Source organism: Balaenoptera acutorostrata, chromosome 5 (genome assembly GCF_949987535.1).
Source record: "Balaenoptera acutorostrata chromosome 5, mBalAcu1.1, whole genome shotgun sequence".
In the NCBI taxonomy this organism is placed as follows: domain Eukaryota; kingdom Metazoa; phylum Chordata; class Mammalia; order Artiodactyla; family Balaenopteridae; genus Balaenoptera; species Balaenoptera acutorostrata.
The window spans coordinates 100,246,961-100,267,865 of NC_080068.1; the positions used below are offsets into that span (position 1 = coordinate 100,246,961).

The 20,905-nt window shown below is 38.2% G+C and overlaps 1 protein-coding gene across 1 annotated transcript in view; it reads left to right on the top strand.

The window, feature by feature from the left end:
* Positions 1 to 20,905, top strand: part of TAPT1 (transmembrane anterior posterior transformation 1) — a 60,280-nt gene that overhangs the window by 32,821 nt on the left and 6,554 nt on the right. Inside the window, exons 4-12 of the mRNA XM_057546904.1 lie at positions 833 to 995; positions 3,353 to 3,488; positions 5,032 to 5,129; positions 5,306 to 5,375; positions 10,844 to 10,924; positions 13,347 to 13,456; positions 14,882 to 14,941; positions 15,328 to 15,396; positions 19,051 to 19,127. Of these exons, the coding sequence (XP_057402887.1) occupies positions 833 to 995; positions 3,353 to 3,488; positions 5,032 to 5,129; positions 5,306 to 5,375; positions 10,844 to 10,924; positions 13,347 to 13,456; positions 14,882 to 14,941; positions 15,328 to 15,396; positions 19,051 to 19,127 (864 nt within the window). The remainder of the gene's footprint in view (positions 1 to 832; positions 996 to 3,352; positions 3,489 to 5,031; positions 5,130 to 5,305; positions 5,376 to 10,843; positions 10,925 to 13,346; positions 13,457 to 14,881; positions 14,942 to 15,327; positions 15,397 to 19,050; positions 19,128 to 20,905) is intronic.

Consider the following 20,905-nt stretch of genomic DNA (forward strand, 5'->3'; position numbering starts at 1 on the left):
TTATGATACACCCACACAGTGGAGCACTGCACTGTCATGTAAATATGAGTTCCTTATGAACTGACATGGAAAGATCTGTTATGCTGTTCAATAGAAAGTGCAAAGTGCAGGGCTTCCCTGGTGGCGCAGTGGTTGAGAATCTGCCTGCCAATGCAGGGGACACGGGTTCGAGCCCTGGTCTGGGAAGATCCCACATGCCGCGGAGCAACTAGGCCCGTGAGCCACAATTACTGAGCCTGCGCATCTGGAGTCTGTGCTCCGCAACAAGAGAGGCCGCGATAATGAGAGGCCCGCGCACCGCGATGAAGATTGGCCCCCACTTGCCGCAACTAGAGAAAGCCCTCGCACAGAAACGAAGACCCAACACAGCCATAAATTAAATAAATAAATAAATAAATAAAAACCTTTAAAAAAAAAAAAAAAAAAAAGAAAGTGCAAAGTGCAGAACACCACGCGTAGAACGCTAGCAGTGCGTAAGAAGGGCTGAGCCAGTGCGCTCCAGGGCTTCCCGATGAGGTGGGAGGCTTGCGTCTTCTTCGTGGAAATCCATTGCTTCCGAGCGCTCTATCAGCAGCCGCCTGCCTTCGGTGTTCACTTGTTTAGGTTCCCCACTTCTAGCAGTAATTCTGGTCTAATATTTTATATTCTCTACTTGGGCAGAAAATTTCATACTGTTGAGTAGTCAGCATAACTTTCCTTGTTAGTTTGAAATTTTTAAAAGATCAACCTAAGCCCCATTACCTTTGTTTGCCACTGTATGTCCAGTGAAGATTATTTATTCAAGAACACAGAAGGTAAAACTCATATTTTTATTTCTTCTCATATATTTCAGGGACAGACGTTTGCTTCAGCCTGCCCAGGTGTGTGACATCTTGAAGGGTGTCATTTTGGTCATCTGCTATTTCATGATGCACTATGTGGACTACTCCATGATGTATCACCTGATTAGGGGCCAGTCCGTCATCAAGCTCTACATCATCTACAATATGCTCGAGGTGCGTCCGGGCCCTCATTTCCCCGCCAGGCAGTCCAGCGCCCCAGCCCACACAGGCCTGGCCGGTGGCACACTGCTCCAAGCCTTCCAGAACAGAACCCTTTCCTGCAGGCTCTGGTAATGGTGCTTCTGGCCCCCCGTGTTCATCCGGTCATTGGCGACCTTGTTAAAATGCACATTCTGATGTAGTAGGTCTGGGCGTCTTTCTAACAAGATGGTGCTTGTGCTGCCGGTCCTGGGACACACTGAGGGTAGCAGGTCCCCAGGGCACAATGTGTCCTCAAGTAGGGAAGAGGGGCACCTGCTGCCTAGACATTTCTGAGTCAGTGCTCCCTTGAGAATGTAAACTGTCAAATGGTAGAGAAATGTATTTTGCAAATTTATTGGAAACCCATGTATACTTTTTGCTAGAATTTTTAAATTTATGAAGATACTTTCAGGGTTATGTGTATGTTGGCTATAGTAGATTTATATTTTAAGTTGCTCTTGAATTTTCACACCAAGCAAGTAAACAATTTCCCAGTTTCTCTAAGTACTTAACATTTTGAATACAATATGTCTTCCAAGTACGCTATGCTTTAGAGCAGTCATCATATGAAAATCTGCATTTATGTAAATTAACAGTTACACAAAGCAAAGAAAAACATGCTTTGCTTTATAGGCAGAAACTTAATAAGTCTTTTAGATAGTAAGCCAACCTGGGTTATATAATTAACCTCTGAGACTCAATTTGTACTTTCCTGTACTACTTTTTGGGGATACAAGTAAGGTCTACCTGTCTTTTGAATTAGTCACAGACGGGCTTGTCCTGGCTAGTAGACACGTGGGGTGGGGTGGAGGCTGCTGGCCTTTCTGCCCTGAAGCTGAGCTGCCCGGGCAGCTGGGGGCTTTCCATCTCTTCGTAGAAGCCGCAGAACTCTAGCCGTCCCGGTTAGTCCTTAATTCATTGACTGGGATGATTTAAAACCACACCCCAGCTTCCTGGTTGTAGGCCATGCACTTGCTTCACCCCGTCAGGTGTGGGTGTGGTTTTTGAAGCCGAGTAGCCATCCTGCTCTGCCCTCCCTCCCACAGAAGGAAAAGCCCAGGCCTCCTGCCCTCCCCGGCCGCGTGGGTGGCTCTCCGTGCCAGCACCCCACTAATCTCCATGCCTTCCCTCCCGGGGGATTGCAGGTGACCGGGCTTCTCCCTACTCCCAAACTTAAGGCAGACGCCTCCTTATTTACACAGCCCTCTCACAAGGCGGTGGCATTACCGTCACTAGGAAACAGGGCAAGCAGAGGGATCCATGAATTGCTGATCTAAGTGGCTTAAATACTTACTCACTTCGTAGACTAGAGTTGATGAGTGGTTTCAGCATAGTGTAGAAGAGTCCAGGCTCTAGTATAGAGATAACTACCTCCAATCCTGGTTATCCTGCGCATGGCCGCCGGTTGCTGAATGACTCTAACCTTCAGCTTCTCATCTGTGAAATGGAGATACTAGGGCAATTACCAGGATTACATGAGACAAACCAGGCATGTGGTAGGAGCTCCCTAAATGGTAGCGACTTATCCCTTCATTCGGCAAATATTCAGCCAACACTCCCTACATGCCAAGATCCCGAAGATCCAGAGATGAACAAAGCCTAATCCCCTGGAGCTTATGTTCTACAGGTGGGAGAGAGGCAGTAAACAAGGAGGTATTTGGAAATAATAAACAACCGTGATGAAGAAGAACACGGTAACACGTTAGAGACCACGGGAGCCACAAAAGACTGGATGGTCTGGGAAGGTCCTCTCTTAGAATGTGACTGAATCCTGAATGATAAGCCCTCCTTTTTTCTTTTTTTATGTGCTTCTCTTTATTTATCATACTGTATTGATAGAGATCAGAACTTGAAAATGTCTTTAGGAAGCAAATCTGCTTATTATATTCTTATATGATAAACCTCAAACAAATTACAGCTATTGTTATTTACCGATATTAGGTGTGAGTAGAGTGGGTCAAATGATATATTTGTCCTAAAGGATTTAAGTTTGAATCCTGAATTTGAATTCAAAGAGTTTTAAAACCAGAGGAACTGTGATTTTGATGTATCCTCTCCCTTTTATTTTTGCTACTAAAACTTTCCTTGTTACAAACAGAGTTTACTAGACAAAGTCTAATTCAGATAATACAGAACTTGAGCACTCGTTGTGTGTCAGAGAATAAGGAAATGTAAGTGAAGAAGTAAATAAAGATCCTGCTCTCTTTTGGAGCCTACCTTCTAGTAGGATTTAAAAAGTGAGATTTCCAGTATTTGAGTTCACCTCTGAATTTTAGTAACATATTCAAATGGAATATTGAGAAACGCCTTAACAAAATTTTTCTCTTTAGGTAGCAGATCGTCTGTTTTCATCATTTGGACAAGATATATTAGATGCTCTCTATTGGACAGCAACAGAGCCCAAAGAAAGAAAAACAGCACACATCGGGGTGATTCCTCACTTTTTCATGGCCGTTCTCTATGTCTGTATCCTTTTAGACTTCTCGGAAATTCCAACCATCAATGCATATTTTACATTATTCTATTTGGTTAGCTGTTTCTCAAATTTAAAGATGTGTGTGTGTGTGTCCGTATCCTGAAGACTAATGTGAACCCTCTGCTATCTTTTGAGAAATTGCTTATAATAGTACAGTTGACCCTTGAACAACACAGGGGCTAATTCAAGTATAACTTATAATTAGCCCTGTGTATCCAAGGATTCAAGCAACCACGGACCATTTAATACTGTAGTATTTACTATTAAAAAATATATGCATATAAGTGGACTCATGCAGTTCAAACCCATGTTGTTCAAGGGTCAGCTGTAATTGTAAATTAATTTAAAGAGTCTCATGTGTACATGACTCTTTGAACTGCTAGAAAATAGTTCTGTTCTCAGTGTAACTGATTATAAGGAAGGATTTTAGAATAAAGGGATAGTATGTTTATACATATTTTAGATTTATATAGATCTATATAACTTTTTCATACATATATTAGAATTTTTTTGAAGTTATCTTTAAACCTATGAATTCTTTGTTTTAACCTTCAGCTTAAAATGTATACAATTCATCTAGAAATAAAATTTGAAATTGGTTAGGGAGGAATTTTTGAGCTTTTATTTCTCCCTCTTTCCTCTCCTGAAAGCTTTTCTTTTGGAGGGTAAATGCTTTACTGTATAGCACGGTGTGCACGTGTATGTATATTTACACACACATGCATACCTACACTTAAGGTCCATATGGGATCAGGACTCGTTCAAAGGAATGTGTAGTGTGATTTTTTTTTTCTGTACTGTCTCTGAAAGAGCAATGCTTGAAAGAATTGGATTAATATTTGGGAAGTTAAAGGACTCTGTGGGAAAAATTTCTGTGGCGAATAAAAGCTATGTTCCAAGTATAATGAAGTAAAAAGTTACTGTTCTAATTTAAATAAACTATTCCATATGTAATATGAGTATAATTCTGCAGCTTGTGGATGTCTTCAAAAATGACATCTGAAGAAGAATCTTAATTATCAGACATTTCTTATTATATTCCCCGCCCCCTGCAGAACCAGAGAGGAAAATCAGTTCCAGACTAACTTTTACTTTGTGTTCTCTTCTATTTTAGAATGCAAATTATCTTAATTCACAATGTATATATCTAGGTCTCTTCTTTCAGTATTTACCATAATTTTTTCCATTTATTTAATAAACTTTTCTGAGATCCTATTTCCCAAGCATTGTACCAAATGCCAAAGATCCAGAAAGAACAAGACAACTGTTTTCCAGGACTCACAGTCTTAATGACTGGATTCATTTCTGCTTTTGTTTTGTTTCATATGAGTTGCATACATCTTATCCCATCAAATTTGTATCAACTATAGCTAATAGGGAAATTACAGAGATAATAAAATACTTACGTAAGACTTGATTTAGAAAGCATAGTCATCTTTTTTCCCCATTATAAACTTGCAGGATTTTATAGCATTATCTATTAATATAAACTGAAAACAGACAAGTTTTTTCCTTGACATCACTTACTGCTAGTTTTGCATGCAATCCTTATAATGGTTCAGGCAACAACTCTCAACGTGGCTTTTAACTCACACAACAAGTCCCTGCTTACTATTATGATGTCTAATAATGTAAGTATGAGATTTTATTTTACATTTTGGAGGTTATATGGTACTTTAACAGCAGTATTCTGAATGGGAAAAAATTATTTTTTCTAAATGTTATTCTCTAAGAAGTTTTATATGTAGCATGTCCATTTTTAAAACTGCGTTAATGATGAAGATGATATTTGTGTTTACTATTTCAGTTTGTTGAAATTAAAGGAAGTGTTTTCAAGAAGTTTGAAAAGAACAATCTTTTTCAAATGTCAAATAGCGGTATGTACAATCAGATTCTACTTGCAGCTTTATGCAGTATTATTTTGTAACTCATTCTGAAACTCTAATGTCACGTTTCCTACGGGCCACTGTTTTCTTTGACTTAAGCAGTGCTTTCTTTTATTCTCTCAACATCTTTACTAAGTTTTTTTATTATTATTATTTTGGTTATTGTAATCTCAGGATGTTTAAGATAGTAAAAAATTACAGGTATTTGTATCACACCTTACCATACTTTCAGAAGCTTCTCATTGATCCAGAAATTTCTTAGGAGCAGCTGATATTATTCCATTTTACAGATGTGAAAGTTGAAACAGAGTAATTTGACTTCCCTAAGGTCACTCACTTAGCTACTGAGAGAATTCTGATGATAAACCTCAGATTGGCTCTTCGTTCTCGGCTTTTTCAGTTGTGCCTTAACTGCCTCCTTTCTAATTCTAAGATGTGTGAGGGCACAGAATTTATCCCCAGAAACCTTATCTTACATAGTTAGGATAATCATAGCAGCACAGTGTCTTGGTTCTCAAGGTGTGGCCCATGGAACCCTGGAGGGGAGTCTGCAAAGTCAAAACTGTTTTCGTAAGAATATGAAGACATTACTTATCTCTTTCACCATGTTGCCATTTGCACTGAGGTGGAGAACAGGGGTGAAAAAGCCAGTGAGAGGTCACGCGCCCACTGGAATGGCTGGTCCCGTGGCTGCCAGTGTGTGTCAGTGGCGCTGGGGAGGGCCCCGCACTGATGGTGCATGTGAAATGCTGCAGCTGCTCTGGGAAACCTTTTGGTGGTTTCTTACACAGTCACACATTCACCTACCCTATCACTCACCAGCGGGAACACAGGTTCACAAAAGGACTTGTACTTGTAAAGAATTGTTATGGCAGCTTTATCCATAGCGCAAAACTGGGAACAACCCAAATCCTCCCATTAAGAAGAAAGCAAATAAATAAATTTTGGTATATCTACACTGTGGGACACTATTCAGCAGTTAGAGAGAACTGCGTATATTCAGCTACATGGATGAATCTCAAAAGCCTTATGCTGAGTGAAAAGAGGCCAGACACAAATAAGTACGTACTGTGTGATTTCATACTTATGAGGTTTATGATCAGATAAAATTAATTTATGATGATAGAAATAAAAGAGTGATTACTTACTGGGGGTGGGGTTGACTGGGAGGGATGCAAGGAAACTTACTGTCGTGATGGAACTGTTCATATTTTAGTTATGGGAATGGTGGCATAGCTTGTGCATTCATCAAAACTCAATCAAATTGTACACTTAAAAGTAAAATTTCACGGTACATAAATTTTGCTGTACATATATTAGACAAGGAAAATAATGGCATATGAATATATTAAAGCAAAGGACTGTTTAGAATTATAGGAGATTTGATAACTAGGCAAGGAACAGAAAGAACTAATGAAAAACTTTAGACAATTCTGTGGAGCAGTGATAGACCTTAGATCTCAGAGCTCTGAAGGGCAGTTGGCACGGTGTCGTTCTGTGCAGTAATATTCTTTCAAACGTGTGCTGCCAAGCTCTTTACATTTGAAATGAAAGAGGAGGGGAGGGGTAGGAGGAAAGGGACATGCTCTTCTCAGCTTCAGGAGTTAACTCGAGAATATATTGCTTCAACTACAAGAATTTCACTTGTAGCAGAAATGATATTATTTCTATTTAAATTAATAACCTGGTTTGAGTAGGCACTCTTTGTAGAGCTTTAAACTAGACATGCAGATCTTTAAGTTGTAAAGGTTTTCAGTCTTTATGTATCGTGAGGAGGAGACTGTGAACGATTTTCAACCTTATCGCCAGTATGTTGATATAATTAATATCCCTTTTTCCTTTCTTTTATAAACAAGTCCCCCAAATTTTAATCTCTTAGCTTAGAAAGATAAGGAATTCAATATTTCAGTTCTAAGAAAACTCTGAAAACAGTAGCATATTAATCAAGCAATGCATGTGCGTCTATAAGAAATTCAGAAGTATATTTTGGCTTAAAATGGTTAGTAATCAGCATGAAAAATTTTGCTTTTTGTTAGAGGTAAAATAATTCACGTTACAATGCAGGGTGATCTGCATTGTACCCCCTTCTGTCTCCCTTCAAGTTTTATAAGAAACTAATTTTACCTAAGGTAGCTTTTAAAACCTGTTCCCAAGTAAGAAAAAGAAAAATCTGTCGTAGACAGTCTCGCTGATGTTGCAGGTGGTGCTCAGATATTAAAGGGATAGGAAAGGAGTCACTACCGCCTGCCTTTCACGTGGTGACTGAGTTTATTGCCTCCTCCACGTGCATTAGCAGCTGTGAAATGAGAGCCAGGCCACAGGATGCTGCCAGTCACACACCAGCTATTTCTTTCCTTGTGAATTTCCCTGGAAAACTGAGCTGCCGTGTACATGGGATCAGATTTAGTACCTCATGCTAGTTTAATGTTGAAAACTTGGTTTGGAAATTTTAGAGTGACTTTATCCCTTTCAGTTTCTTGCCTGACTGTACATTGTCTTTAGGGGAATTACCTGAGGACACACGAAATAGAGTTTAGTTAATAAAACCCAACTTTTAACATTTTGTCCTTTCTTCCACATCATGTCATTGTAAGCCCCAGCTGAGTATGGAACGTAGACCTTTCTGACCTGGGTTCTTAAAATGAAATTTTTTACATAGCTGTTAACCCACTGACAATGTGAACTGTACCTTCAGAAAGATCCTGCAGGAGTTACATTGGTCTGAAGTAAGGTTCCAGCTCAGGGTGATTCTGTTTAACTCTCTTAACATAAGCCTGTGTACCTGCATTAATTTGAATGACTGTTGGAAATAAAAGAGTCACTCATTGCACATTTAAATTGTGACTGTAAATATGTTAAAATATATCCCTGTTAGTGGTGACTTAGAAGAGGAAAAAGGAGCTTAATCATTTGAATATCAGAAATATTTTTAAAACATTAATCACCAGTGTTTTTAAGCTCATTAATAAAGATTAAGAGAAAACATTCCCATTTTGGTAGGAGTTTCACTTTTTAATTAATGCGAGTTCAATCCAAGTCAAAACTGTTCTGAAGATGAGATATGATGTAAATACGTTGTGGATTGCATTATTAATATTGTAAAATAGATAACTCATTCAATCAACAACATATTTACATCTTATCATTATTAGAATCTGTTATTCTAAAAAATCTTACTTCTTTATGTAAGATTTTATTTTATTGCGGAGGAACTGTGTCAGAATTTCGGTATACTTTAGTGATGCTCAAATTTTAAAAGTCAAATCTCTGTAAATTATTTAAATGTACAAAAAATAAAATTGTGAAAGTACAAGAATGAAACATAGTGGGATTTTTTAATAGCCACATAGCAGCCTCATTTTCATAGTTAGATTGATAAATGAGTGCTTTTTTTATTGTGTTTTTAATCTTCACACTTAGCACCTTTCACATCCCTCATAGTGTAAAATTGCATTTATCTACCAGAATTTATCAATTTTTATTAATCTCTACAGTATTTTGAAATAGTTTGCTTTTCTAAAATCTATTTGACCTTAAACATCCCCCTAATAAAATGGAGTTTTTCCCCTTTTATCAGTATTCTTAGAATTGAAATGATTATAGGTTTCCTCTATGCCGGCAGCTACCATGTGTCCAAGAATCAGATATGATTAATTTAAACACTGCTCTTGTTTTTGTTTTATTATATAAGACTTCATAAAAATTATGTTGGCTTATCTCAAATACTATTTTAAATTTCACAAGGCAGTTTCTTTCCAGATAATTCTGCAGTGAACCAAGTCAGTATCATGGAAAGTGGAAACGTCAGAAATAAGTACATTTCTTCGCTAAATTTGTTGATGGACATTAGAAATCCAAAGGGCTTAGCACACATATAGATGCAGCTCTGTGAATACCTGTACAGAATTCCAACTGAAAGTACATGGACAAATTTAATTAGTCCCATGAATTAAGTCCCACAGTTAACTATACATAAGTAGCAGGGAATACATTTTATTTAGATTATGATGGAAATTATTCTAGGACAGGCTTTTCTCAGCTTCTTTTAACCTATACTCCCTTTTGAAATCACAGAATAAGTTGAAAATGTGATCTAGAACTAGTCACAACATGTGTGCTTTACACTCCACAGTGTGCTTCCTTGCAAGTCTGCAGTGCCCTTCGAGGGGGCACGCCTGTGCTCTTCCCCTGGAGACTCACCGTGCTGTGAGCTTATACCCCAGAACATGGCATTTCGTAAGAAATAACGCTATGGATTCATAATAGAACAGCAAATTGTGCCCCCTGGCCTTTGAAGAAGTAAAGGTACAGCTCAGACTCCTCACAAATAGGGGCTAGGAGCCGAGCTACCCTAGAAAAGAGGTACTGCTACTAACTAGAGAGAGTTCAGGAATTTAGGGAAGAAGACACATGGAAAACGCCAGCTCACTTACAGAGAGGCCGAGGTTTAGCTGTAGAATAAAAGTCCAAATCATTTGCTCTAGAGTGACAGGGAAAGGTGGAAATCAGAAAGGAAGAACAAGGCAGTCCCAGGAAGGACTTCAGAGTGAAACTGAAATGCAGAGGGCTACAGGGGGTCCCACAGTTGAATTCCTGAGATATTAGATTATTAGGGAAATGACAGATGTATACAGGCTTTTGAGATGGGCACTATATGCATGATGGCTTCTAGCCACAGCCCTACCATTGCATAGACCCAACACATGGATGTACCAGACTTAGCACAGACATAGATTTATTTCATTCCATTTTTTGGTTACATAGTATCTTAGGCTCTGATGAAGATAACAGCTTCAAAAGTGAAATGTGTAAAACTAGCCTTTAGCAGGAATTTACTTACTTGCTTTTATTAAATTCATTCAGACTAAGCTCAGAATACTTAATAACTTACGGTAAATATCATGAAACCTAATTTTTTGCTTGTTTTATTCCCCTAAGTTCCACATATATTCTTAGTTAATGCTATTGTAGTACTAGCACTTTCTTAGCTGAAGGATTCATCAGGTCGGTACTTGTATTCTTACTATTTACCAGATCGGAAATAGTCTGGGAAGCAGGGGTTTTATGTTACCCAAAGTTTTATATTTTACACTCTTCTATTATTTCTTCTTCTATAAAATGAAAACAGTTTTCTTACATTCCCAAAGACCACAGGAGCAGTCTGACTCAATATGAGCAGATTGATGGCTTGAATATTTTTTGAAGTCTGTAGAAAACTGGAATTTCCATACTAGAATTATGTTGGTGAAAGAACTAGATGGCTTATCAACGTAGCACCACCCTATATATAATTTTACAGACATTTTATATATATTTTATAATATATTAATTCTACACACATTTACATATATAATTTCATCATGCTCTGACTAAAAGTTATTTTAGATACATACTCTATAATTGTTATTTATATACAATTTGTTATATATCTACTATTTGTATGTTAAATTCTGTTTCAGATATTAAAGAACGATTCACAAATTATGTGCTTTTGCTAATAGTGTGTCTAAGAAACATGGAACAATTTTCTTGGAATCCAGGTAAGTAACTCTTAACAAATACGGTGCCTTCCAATTTTACTCTTGAACCAAAAATCATTCTCTTCCATGGAATAAAATGAATATTGCAGAAAACTTCAAAATTTTTAGCCGTTCAACTCTTTGGGTGTTGGAAATAACCGTTCCAGTAGGACAGATTGAGTGTGCTCTCTGTGGTATGGTGGGAGCCAGACCACGTGCCGTAGTGTTTGGCCCGTCATTTCCCGTGAGCCACACAGCATCTCTAGAGCTGTGTACCCAGTGGGTGAGTGGACCCTGTCGAGCACTGCAGCTTCCAAGCCTCTTTGCTGATTTTTCTAACTGTAGTGTGCTGTGGTTATCTAAATACAGTCAGATCTTTTTCATTTTATGGGTTCACCAGAAGAACTTTTACTCTTTCCTAAAATTTATCTTTTACTCATTCACTGCCTATGAATTAGCATTTTGAATAAAGATAAATTAAAGAAATATAATGTAAAGCAGTAAACTTTGTTACTTACACTCTCTGAATCAAGGCTGGCAAGGAAGTTGTTGAGATTCCATCAACTTTCATCAGTCATTCAGCTAGCAGACATTCACTAAGTATATGTTATGTGCTGGGCACTGGCACAGGTAAGAAGGACTAAGATGTGCGTAGGAATCACAAGCTAATAGAAGAAATAGATAGGTAATTAGAACGCAGTCTGGTGGTGCTGAAGTCAGCTTGGTGGGAAATGATCAGGTATCTCAAGTAATTTAGAATTTTTTACGTCTGACATTTCTGTATAACCTTGTTCTTAAGCATCGAGGTCATGTTTTGCAGTTTAATACCCCCAATGCCGTGCATGTTATAGGTATTTAATAACTTGTTAGTTTTCAGGTGTGTGTGAAACATCAGAAACAGATGTAGAATGAGATATATGATCTTGGAAATATATTTCCAGGAGTTATTTTCTTGTAGAAAGCATAAAATCAAATGGTATATCTTAACAGTGGCTTGACGTCTCATCTGAATAGATCCAAAGGCTACTTGACCTGTGGTAGCAAAGCCCCTCACACACACGCGCACGCACACACACACACACACACACACACACACACACACACACCCAGATTCTCTGCATAGCTGGATTCTTGCTTTATAACTAAGTCAGCTAACAGGATGTCCATGAGAGGCAGTAACGGGCGAGTGTGGCTGGTCCCAGCAGAGCCCGCATGGGATCAGCAGTCCCGAAACAGCGGTATTGTTGCGCCCCAGGACAGTAATCCCTAAACCTGCTGACAACTGGATGTTTAAAGTCGTGTTCTCATTTGTACTTGACTTTCAACAAGTTATCTTAGTTTTCTTTGCGAGTATGATAAGAGGAACACTTCTTTGTTGGTAAATTCATCATTCTTTCACTCTTTGTTTTTGTTTTTGTTTTTTTTAGGTTTTTAAAAAAATTTTTTTAAACCAAATACCACTTACAGAAGCTTACCCTAAATTCCCAAGATGATGAACAACATAAAAATAGTACAAGCTTTTCTGTATGCTGGGCCCATTGCTATGCACTTTACATCATTGTCTCTTTTAATTCTCGTAATGGTGAAGTGTAGATACTTTTATCTTGTAGATGAGGAAACTGGAACTTAGGTAATTGCCAGCATCATCTAGCGAGTCAGTGGCAGAGTTTATTGTTGAAAGAGGTTCCCTGATTCCCGAAACCTCAACAGGATGTGAAACTCCCTAAGACTGCCTTGTCTTGTCAGCAGGCAGAGCCCCAGCTGTGCTCTCTCCACCCCACCTTCCAGCTGCCCAGGTGCTGGATTGCTACAGGTCCCTGCCAACAATTCTGATCCTTTTCTTGCTCTGTCCCACTCTTATATCCTTCTTCAAGGTCTAAGGAGGTTATCTGTTGGCATTTTTTGGTCTACTTGGTACTGAATTGACATTTTAATAAATATGGTAAAGGTGAGCAAATCTGACAAATTACATCTGTATGACAGTGAAATAAATGATTGATCAGTATCTTTAAGTCTTAGTGATCAAGGAGGGAAAAGAATTTGTTCAGTTGACTTCAGCACACGTTCCTAGTAGTTATTTACCGTCACATTAAGGCAGCCAGAGAGTTTTCCAAGGAGCCTGCTTAGTTAGCCATCCCACCAGTCCTCCCGTGCTGGTCTGGGAAGGAAGCCAGGGGCTCTGCTCGCCACTGTGCCCGCTTCAATAGGGGTTGGCACAGAGGAAGCACAGAATAAATACTTGTTGAATGACTTATCCTTTATCTGAATAAAATATGGCTCTTCTGGTAATTAATTGAATGCTGGTTCTCTATTATCACTTATTGAAAACATTATAGTTTTGCCCTGTGGAGATTGCAGGTTTCTGTGGTACCCTGTGATAGGATATTATGGATTCTGTCCATATTAAGAGATTTAATTGTCTCTCTTCTCCCCTACTTTATAGATCATCTCTGGGTGTTGTTTCCAGATGTCTGTATGGTGGTTACATCAGAAATTGCTGTGGATATTGTAAAACATGCCTTTATCACAAAGTTCAATGACATTACTGCAGATGTATGTATTTTAATAAGCAGTTCAGTGTTTGGTGTTGAATTCTGGTTAATATTATAAAGTTGTAGAAGAGCAAGTTTAAGTTTACTGCATTTATGAAGAAAATAGAAAAGTACTACTACTTTAAAGTTAGAATTATAATTTTAAATTTCTAAAAATAATTGTACTACTGAAAGTACATTATTTCAATATTAAACAGCTCTGGTTCCATACATTTGGGTAGAGGTATAGATTGACCAGTAGTTGAGATCAGGGTGTCACTAACTCAAAACCATTATAAACGGTTAATAACCATCATAATCTGTCTACTTAAACTGTTTAAAAATCACATTGTTTCTATTTAAAACATTAGATATCAAAACTTCTCTCTCTGCCTAGATTGTTTAATATTTTATATTTAAAAATTGATTCTTTTTCCGTGATTATGAATAGGTTTCTGAGAAGTCCTAGAAGACAAGAGCCTTATATTTTTCTAGTGAAAGCATTTGCTGGAACTTTGAGAGATTTGTTTTATATTATAACCAGGTATTCTATAGAATTTCCAGAAATAGAAGTGGGACTGTAGGCTTGTAAACAAAACGTAGGCAAGTTTTCTAGTGCAGTCCTCATTTCCTACCTCAGGACCAAAGTGAATAGTAATTTCACCAGTTATCTAGGTTTGGTTTGGTTGTGCTTTGTCTTACTCTGATGCTTATTGTTTTATTGCAAAAGGCAAAGACTTAAAATGTAATGCAGTTGCAGCTGCTATAATGTGATGTTTGGATTATTGGGTTTCTGAATGTTTTAATATACTTGAATAAAATATAATTTTGCACTTTTTTGCAAAACGCTGATAAAGTAATTTTACCCTTTACTCTCTTGGCTTCCTCAAAACAAGAATTCCTTTTCATGGGATCATTTTCTCAGCAACATAAGTCAAAACGAATAGGATTGATTCGAATACTTAGTGCAGTTTTTAGTGGAAATAACAATTTACAAGTGCCTTCATAACTGTGTTCTCGAATTCAGCTTTATATCATGTTTACCATTCATTTTTCTAAGAAGGCATCATTATCATTAGATATACAGTAATAATATTTTTCAAAGTGTTCATTTAATTTAAATTTTCAGAATTATTTTCTGTGCCTTACACTACTTAAAATAGCCACTCCTCCCCAAATTCTAAACTCTCAGGATCATAATCGTTGAATATTTATCCCTCTTTAAGAGAAACCTTTACAAAGCCTGTGAACTTACCAGTTGGGGGAATTGAGGCTATGTTTTACCCATATTGTAGGAAAACGAATAAGAGGAGAACTACCCAGATGTCGCTTAGTTATTAGCATCTTCTTCCTGGCTAGTTATTGAACATCTTATCTACAAGGTAAATCTTTCCACGTTGTATGTTTGCACTATATTACTGAATATTTCATTCTTACTTGTCTTTAGGTCTACAGTGAATATAGAGCCAGCCTTGCTTTTGACCTTGTTAGCAGTCGACAGAAAAATGTGAGTATTATATTAAAGACATAGTCTGAAGTTAACTGAACAGTGGTTTAATTTAGCATGGGATATTAATTAAGGGAAAGCTAGGTAAACTTCCTACTTATCTCTGTTCTCGACACTAAATGTTTACAAAATAATAAAACTAATACTAATATGTAACATTACATAGGGTATGATTTCTGCAGTGTTGTAACAGTTATGCAGCTTTGTATTTTAAACTTCTTATGAACCTTTAGATTGCCACATCATTTTACTAAATTACGTTATAGGTGCTAGGTTCTCTTCTTGCTCACAGCCTCACCTGTTTATAGCATTTGCTGGTGATGAGTGAATTGTACTTTTTAAATGCTGTTTAATCCCCTAAATCCTTTTCTCCTTTCTCTGTCTAGGCATATACTGATTACAGTGATTCCGTGGCACGGAGGATGGGGTTTATTCCTCTCCCACTAGCTGTTTTAGTAAGTCCATACTTTTCCCTTTTTTATGATGAGATGACTGTCATTACAGAATATTAATAAATGGATTATCAATAAGTTTGTTTTAAAAGGACTTGATATAAAAATTAAAGGTACATGACTTAGAAGGAAATTTTGTTTTATAGTGTTTTCCTTTTGGATTTTGAGCCATCCAATAGGTAAATGATATTAAGGGTCTGTTTTATGTAATGGCTTTCCTGACAAGGAGAATATTCATTTTTGCTTATTCATTTGGCAACGATTTTTCTTTCAGAGTGGAAATACCTAGTGGTAGGCATTGCTGTGGCCACTGTAGCACATATTGGTGGAAGTATAAGTTGATCCAACATTTCTGAAGGGCACTGTGACAGTATTATGCTTTGATGAAGTAATTCCAGTTCTAGGAATTTATCCTAAGAAAATAGTTATAAAAGGCACATGATGATTTATAGGCAAGGTTATGCATTGCAGTGGCATTTATAGTAGTAAAAATTTGGCAACAGATGAAATAGATTAAATAAATATGGTATGCACAAATGAAGAAATATTCTGTGTTCATTATAAGCACTACTTCTTAAATTTTTTCCGAAGTTTTTACAAGGAGATTTTCTACTGTTATACACAGGAAATATCATATATATATTTTTTTTTTTTTTAATTCATTTATTTATTTATTTATGGCTGTGTTGGGTCTTCGTTTCTGTGCGAGGGCTTTCTCTAGTTGCAGCAGGTGGGGGCCACTCTTCATCGCGGTGCGCGGGCCTCTCACTATCGTGGCCTCTCTTGTTGCGGAGCACAGGCTCCAGATGCGCAGGCTCAGTAATTGTGGCTCACGGGCCTAGTTGCTCAGCGTCATGTGGGATCTTCCCAGACCAGGGCTCGAACCCGTGTCCCCTGCACTGGCAGACAGATTCTCAACCACTGTGCCACCAGGGAAGCCCAATCATATATATTTTTAAATAATAAGCACTGAAATTTACTAGATCAACCAAAAAAAATTAGTCATCAACTTCTGATATTTTAATGAATTGCTCAGAACAGCCTTGCATATAGTTACTGTAATATTTAATTAAGGCTGTAATAATGTTAATTAAGAAGATTTGCTGGCTGCACTTATGTATGATTATATTCTTTTTTGGGTTTTTTTTTTTTTTTTTGGCTGTGTTGGGTCTTTGTTGCTGCACGCGGGCTTTCTCTAGTTGCAGCAAGCGGGGGCTCTACTCTTAGTTGGAGTGCATGAGCTTCTCACTGTGGTGGCTTCTCTTGTTGCAGAGCATGGGCTCTAGGTGCGTGGGCTTCGGTAGTTGTGGCACGCGGGCTTCAGTAGTTGTGGCTCGTGGGCTGTAGAGCGCAGGCTCAGTAGTTGTGGTGCACAGGCTTAGATGCTCTGCGGCATGTGGGATCTTCCCGGACCAGGGCTGGAACCTGTGTCCCCTGCATTGGCAGGCAGATTCTTAACCACTGCGCCACCAGGGAAGTCCCTATATTCCTTTTTGGCGACCTATTCTCATATCAAAACAAATGCAACCATCTTTTTGTCAAAGGACATCTGAAGTTCTCTTATAATGCAGAGTCCCATAGAAATTAACTAAGAGATGTATAAAGAAGTTGTAGATTATACTAACTGTAGTTTTGACCAGCTTGCCTAACATTTTTTTAGAGGATGGATGATGAATAGATTTAATGTTATTTAAACTTCAGCAGGACTCTTCTAATAACCACATCCTAAATGTTTTCCGTTGTATTAGGAGCTTGTTTTTATTATATACTAACTAATTTGGCTTTCTTTTGCTTGGGAAAAGGAGCTCCTAGAATTTTGGAAAAACAGAAAATTTTTCAAGAGTAAAATTATTTGTTAAAGGTTTAAGAGATTGATGAAATAGAATTTAAAATTTTTCTACATTTGTTTTCTAGAACTGGAAAAAGTATACAACAGTGTGAGAATAAACCTAGTTTGCCTGACTTTATTTTTTTTTTAAAAGGATTGGTTAAGTGGTTGGATTTAAGTGTGCCCCTGCTTTGCCAAATAATAATTATTTATCTAGTAACTTATTTGCCAGAAAACTCGATTCATAATTAGTATGAATTTTTTAAACTAGTAGATTTTTTTAGATTTTTCTTCAGTCTTTGTTTTATTCTTTAAGTAAGTTTTTATGGTTGTTATACGAAAAGATTTAAATTTAATTAATAATTGATTAGCAGAACACTTCTGAGAAACCTCCTGTAGTTTCAAAGGGGATTACGTAGTTATGCGAGGATCCAGCAGGTTTTCTTTTGCAGCGCTTTTCTCACAGAGTGCCAGAGCGACACCCTAGCTTTGGTAGAAATCTAGGGGCCCTGAAGAATAAGCTGAGGCCTCAGTAACTAAGATAATTCTTTAATTAAGGCCAAGAGTGGCAGTGTTTCCTTGTAAATGTTACTTTTGGTCCTAGAATGAATTCATATCCAAGAAAAGTAAAATAAATCATGTTAAGGTCTCAAGGAAATTGGACTTGGGACACATGTATCTTAAAGTTACCTAATAATGTACTGGGTAAAAATGAAGTCATTTAAGCCTTGAATGTGATCATTGGTTTGCCTTTCATATTAATGAATAAAATTCTAGAACCATGTTACTTTCCGTCACAAATGTTTGTACGACAGGTCATTTCCCCATTAGAGACTGTGACAGAGATGAGGACTTCCATATCTTTCCTCATCGTGAAATTTTATTGAATATATGGCAGTCCATTCTGTCTGTCTTCTCCCAATTGCTCTTTTATTAAAAACATTTTTAAAATGTCATTTAAAATGTATCTTATGATATTTATTTAGAAACCCTTCCATTTGATGATAACATTACTAGATAAGGTCAGTTATTTAACCTGATTTTCTATTTTCACATAGCAGTCCCCCTATACCCTAATATGTGGGCTCATTATCAAGCTGAACCTATAATGTGTAAACATTTTCCAGCGACAGATCCCACCAGATTTATTCAGCAAACTTCCAAGGATAGTGCTGTTACTCCTATGTTTCTGTGAGATAAGTAAGAAAATAGGTGTTTAATCATAACTATCCAAAAGAGGCAGAACGTTTCTGGCCTTTAAGTAATTTTGTAATAGTATTTAGTTTTTTTAAACAGTACAAACCCCCTAAGTTTCCCTTTTCTCTCTCCCCCTGCAAGTCATTGGGGGTTCTTAGAGAGTCAAAGAAAAAAGGACAGAAAAAGCAGGAGAGAGGGAAATGCCCACTAAATGCTTCTAGCTCTGGTAGGGACACATGCAGCAAGATGAATTCATTTGTATCTTCCAGAATAATTTTTATTTTAAAAGTCAGCTGATTTGCATCTCTGTTAATAAGTACAGGTAAACATGTCATTCATGAACTAGGTACAGTGTCTGACTTTAGAGTCAGCAGTTGAACGTGGCATTAGCCACAGACATCCTGGATTTGTCTAAAGAATCCAAATCTACCACAGAAGCTTTCACAAGCAGCCAGATTCTGATATGAATCAACAAAACTAGAACTGCTTTCTTGAGTTTAGACAAAGGCCACAGGTATGTGCCCAAAGTGTTAAAATCTGCATGGAGAAATCTTTATTTAAATATTAACTAATAACTCTGTGTTTGTATGTTTTGTTTATGTGTTTTGTTGTTTTGGTTTGTTTCTGCCTAGCTCATCAGAGTTGTAACAAGCTCAATTAAAGTGCAAGGAATCCTGTCTTATGCCTGTGTCATACTCTTCTATTTTGGGTAAGATTAACCATTCTTGAATATGTTTTTGGTTATACAGTAAAGTATAAATGCAAGATGTGATGGAAGCTAATAGCAGCTAAATCATAACAATATGCCCATCCCAACTGTCTTGGGGGTCTCCCTTGACAACATGTATCTCCAAATGTATTTGTGACTCAGTTAAATTCTAGTTAAATTAAATATGCTGTTTGGTAGTAGCATTAATAACACTTTAGATTTAATTTTAATCTTTTAGTGAAATCACTTAAAGCCCTTTCTGCCTAGGACTTAAGTTTCACCCATGTTTTATGATAAAATCTACCATTGTAATCAGATATTGTTCTATGTTTTAAAAAAATCTTTGTTTCTACTATGTTTGTCATACTGATTATTTAGCATGCTCTAGGCCTATGTCATATAGACCCAAAGGAGTTGCAGAAATGTATCATTTCTCTGCCTGTGACTGGTTAAACTTTTATCTGCGGATTTGTTGGTCTCATGCGGCTTATATCTTGTTGGGAAAGACAAAGGGTAACAAATTAACCACTAAAATACTTTAGGATAGTAATAAGCGGTATGAAGAAAATAATATAAAAAAGGCATTTTTGCCACAGCTAGTTTCTTCACGACGTGAATTTATGATAAAGTAGCCCCGCCTAGCTTTAGGTTTACTTACTTTAGCGGAAAGGGACCCCATCCCTGGTCCCTGTGCTCACGTGCAGTGGTGCATCAGGAGCCGTGCTCTGGGCGGCAGTCAGAACTGAGTATCTCGAGAGGATAAGCGTAGCGGTAGTGACCTCAGCCAGAGAGTCACCCAGAATCTGCCTCTGGGACGAGGTCCGCTTTCCAGAGACATCTGGGTATTTCCGGTTCCACGTTTTGAGTGTGTTTTCTACACCGCTGTCTGCCTGCTGACTGACTCGGCAGGTGCTCCAGAGGTGTCTGACGCAGGAGCCCAGGAGCGGTCAGTGTTCACCGTCTCCACCAAGTATGTGAGTTACAAATAAGCTTTCCGCACCCTCAGTGCCGCCTTCAGGCTACGCGGCCAATGTCAGTGATGCCCAAAGCAAGATGTGGTTCTGATCAGATTGCATACCATTTACTGTTTGAATGAACGTAGAAATGCTTTACTGTATTAAGGTAACTTTCAGCAGTTACTGCCATTAAAAAACGGGAGATCCTCCTTCCCTGGCACAAATGCTCACACTGCCCTCCAAAGTTCTTAGTATCATTCCTTGTTTACCTCCACCCTGCCAGGCAGAGAGCGTGGGCAAGGATGGCCGGCGGTCCGGCAGACCCCGGGAAGGGCCTGGGCTTCAGCCCTGAGGGAGGGGAACCACTGGAGTCTTGCGAGCACAAGAGGGCTAGATCCATCTGGCTTTTTGCAAGGGCCACTCTGGCTGTTGTGCAGAGAATGGACTGGAGTGTAGCAAGGAGAGAAGCACAAGTCAGGCCAGGTCAGGAAGCTGTTCCAGTCGTTCCCAGGAAAGGTGACCACAGCTGGAACTGAATGGTGGCAGTGAGTGCTAAGAATCTGTCAACTAGGGATACATTGAAGCTGGAGATGTACAGGACTTGCTGATGCATTGACTGAATGTGAGGCGAGAGGGAACACGAAGCATCAAGTGTGATCACAGAGTGTGGGGCTCAGGCAGTTAGGGTGATGGGCTGGCCATCCACTGTGATGGGGAAGCCGGTGAAGACAGGCACGTGGGGCTGGTTCGCCTTGGTTTTTTTGGAGGGTTGGGGCTGGAATCTAGAGTCCTATTTGGGTTTTGTAAGCTTGAGATCCTACT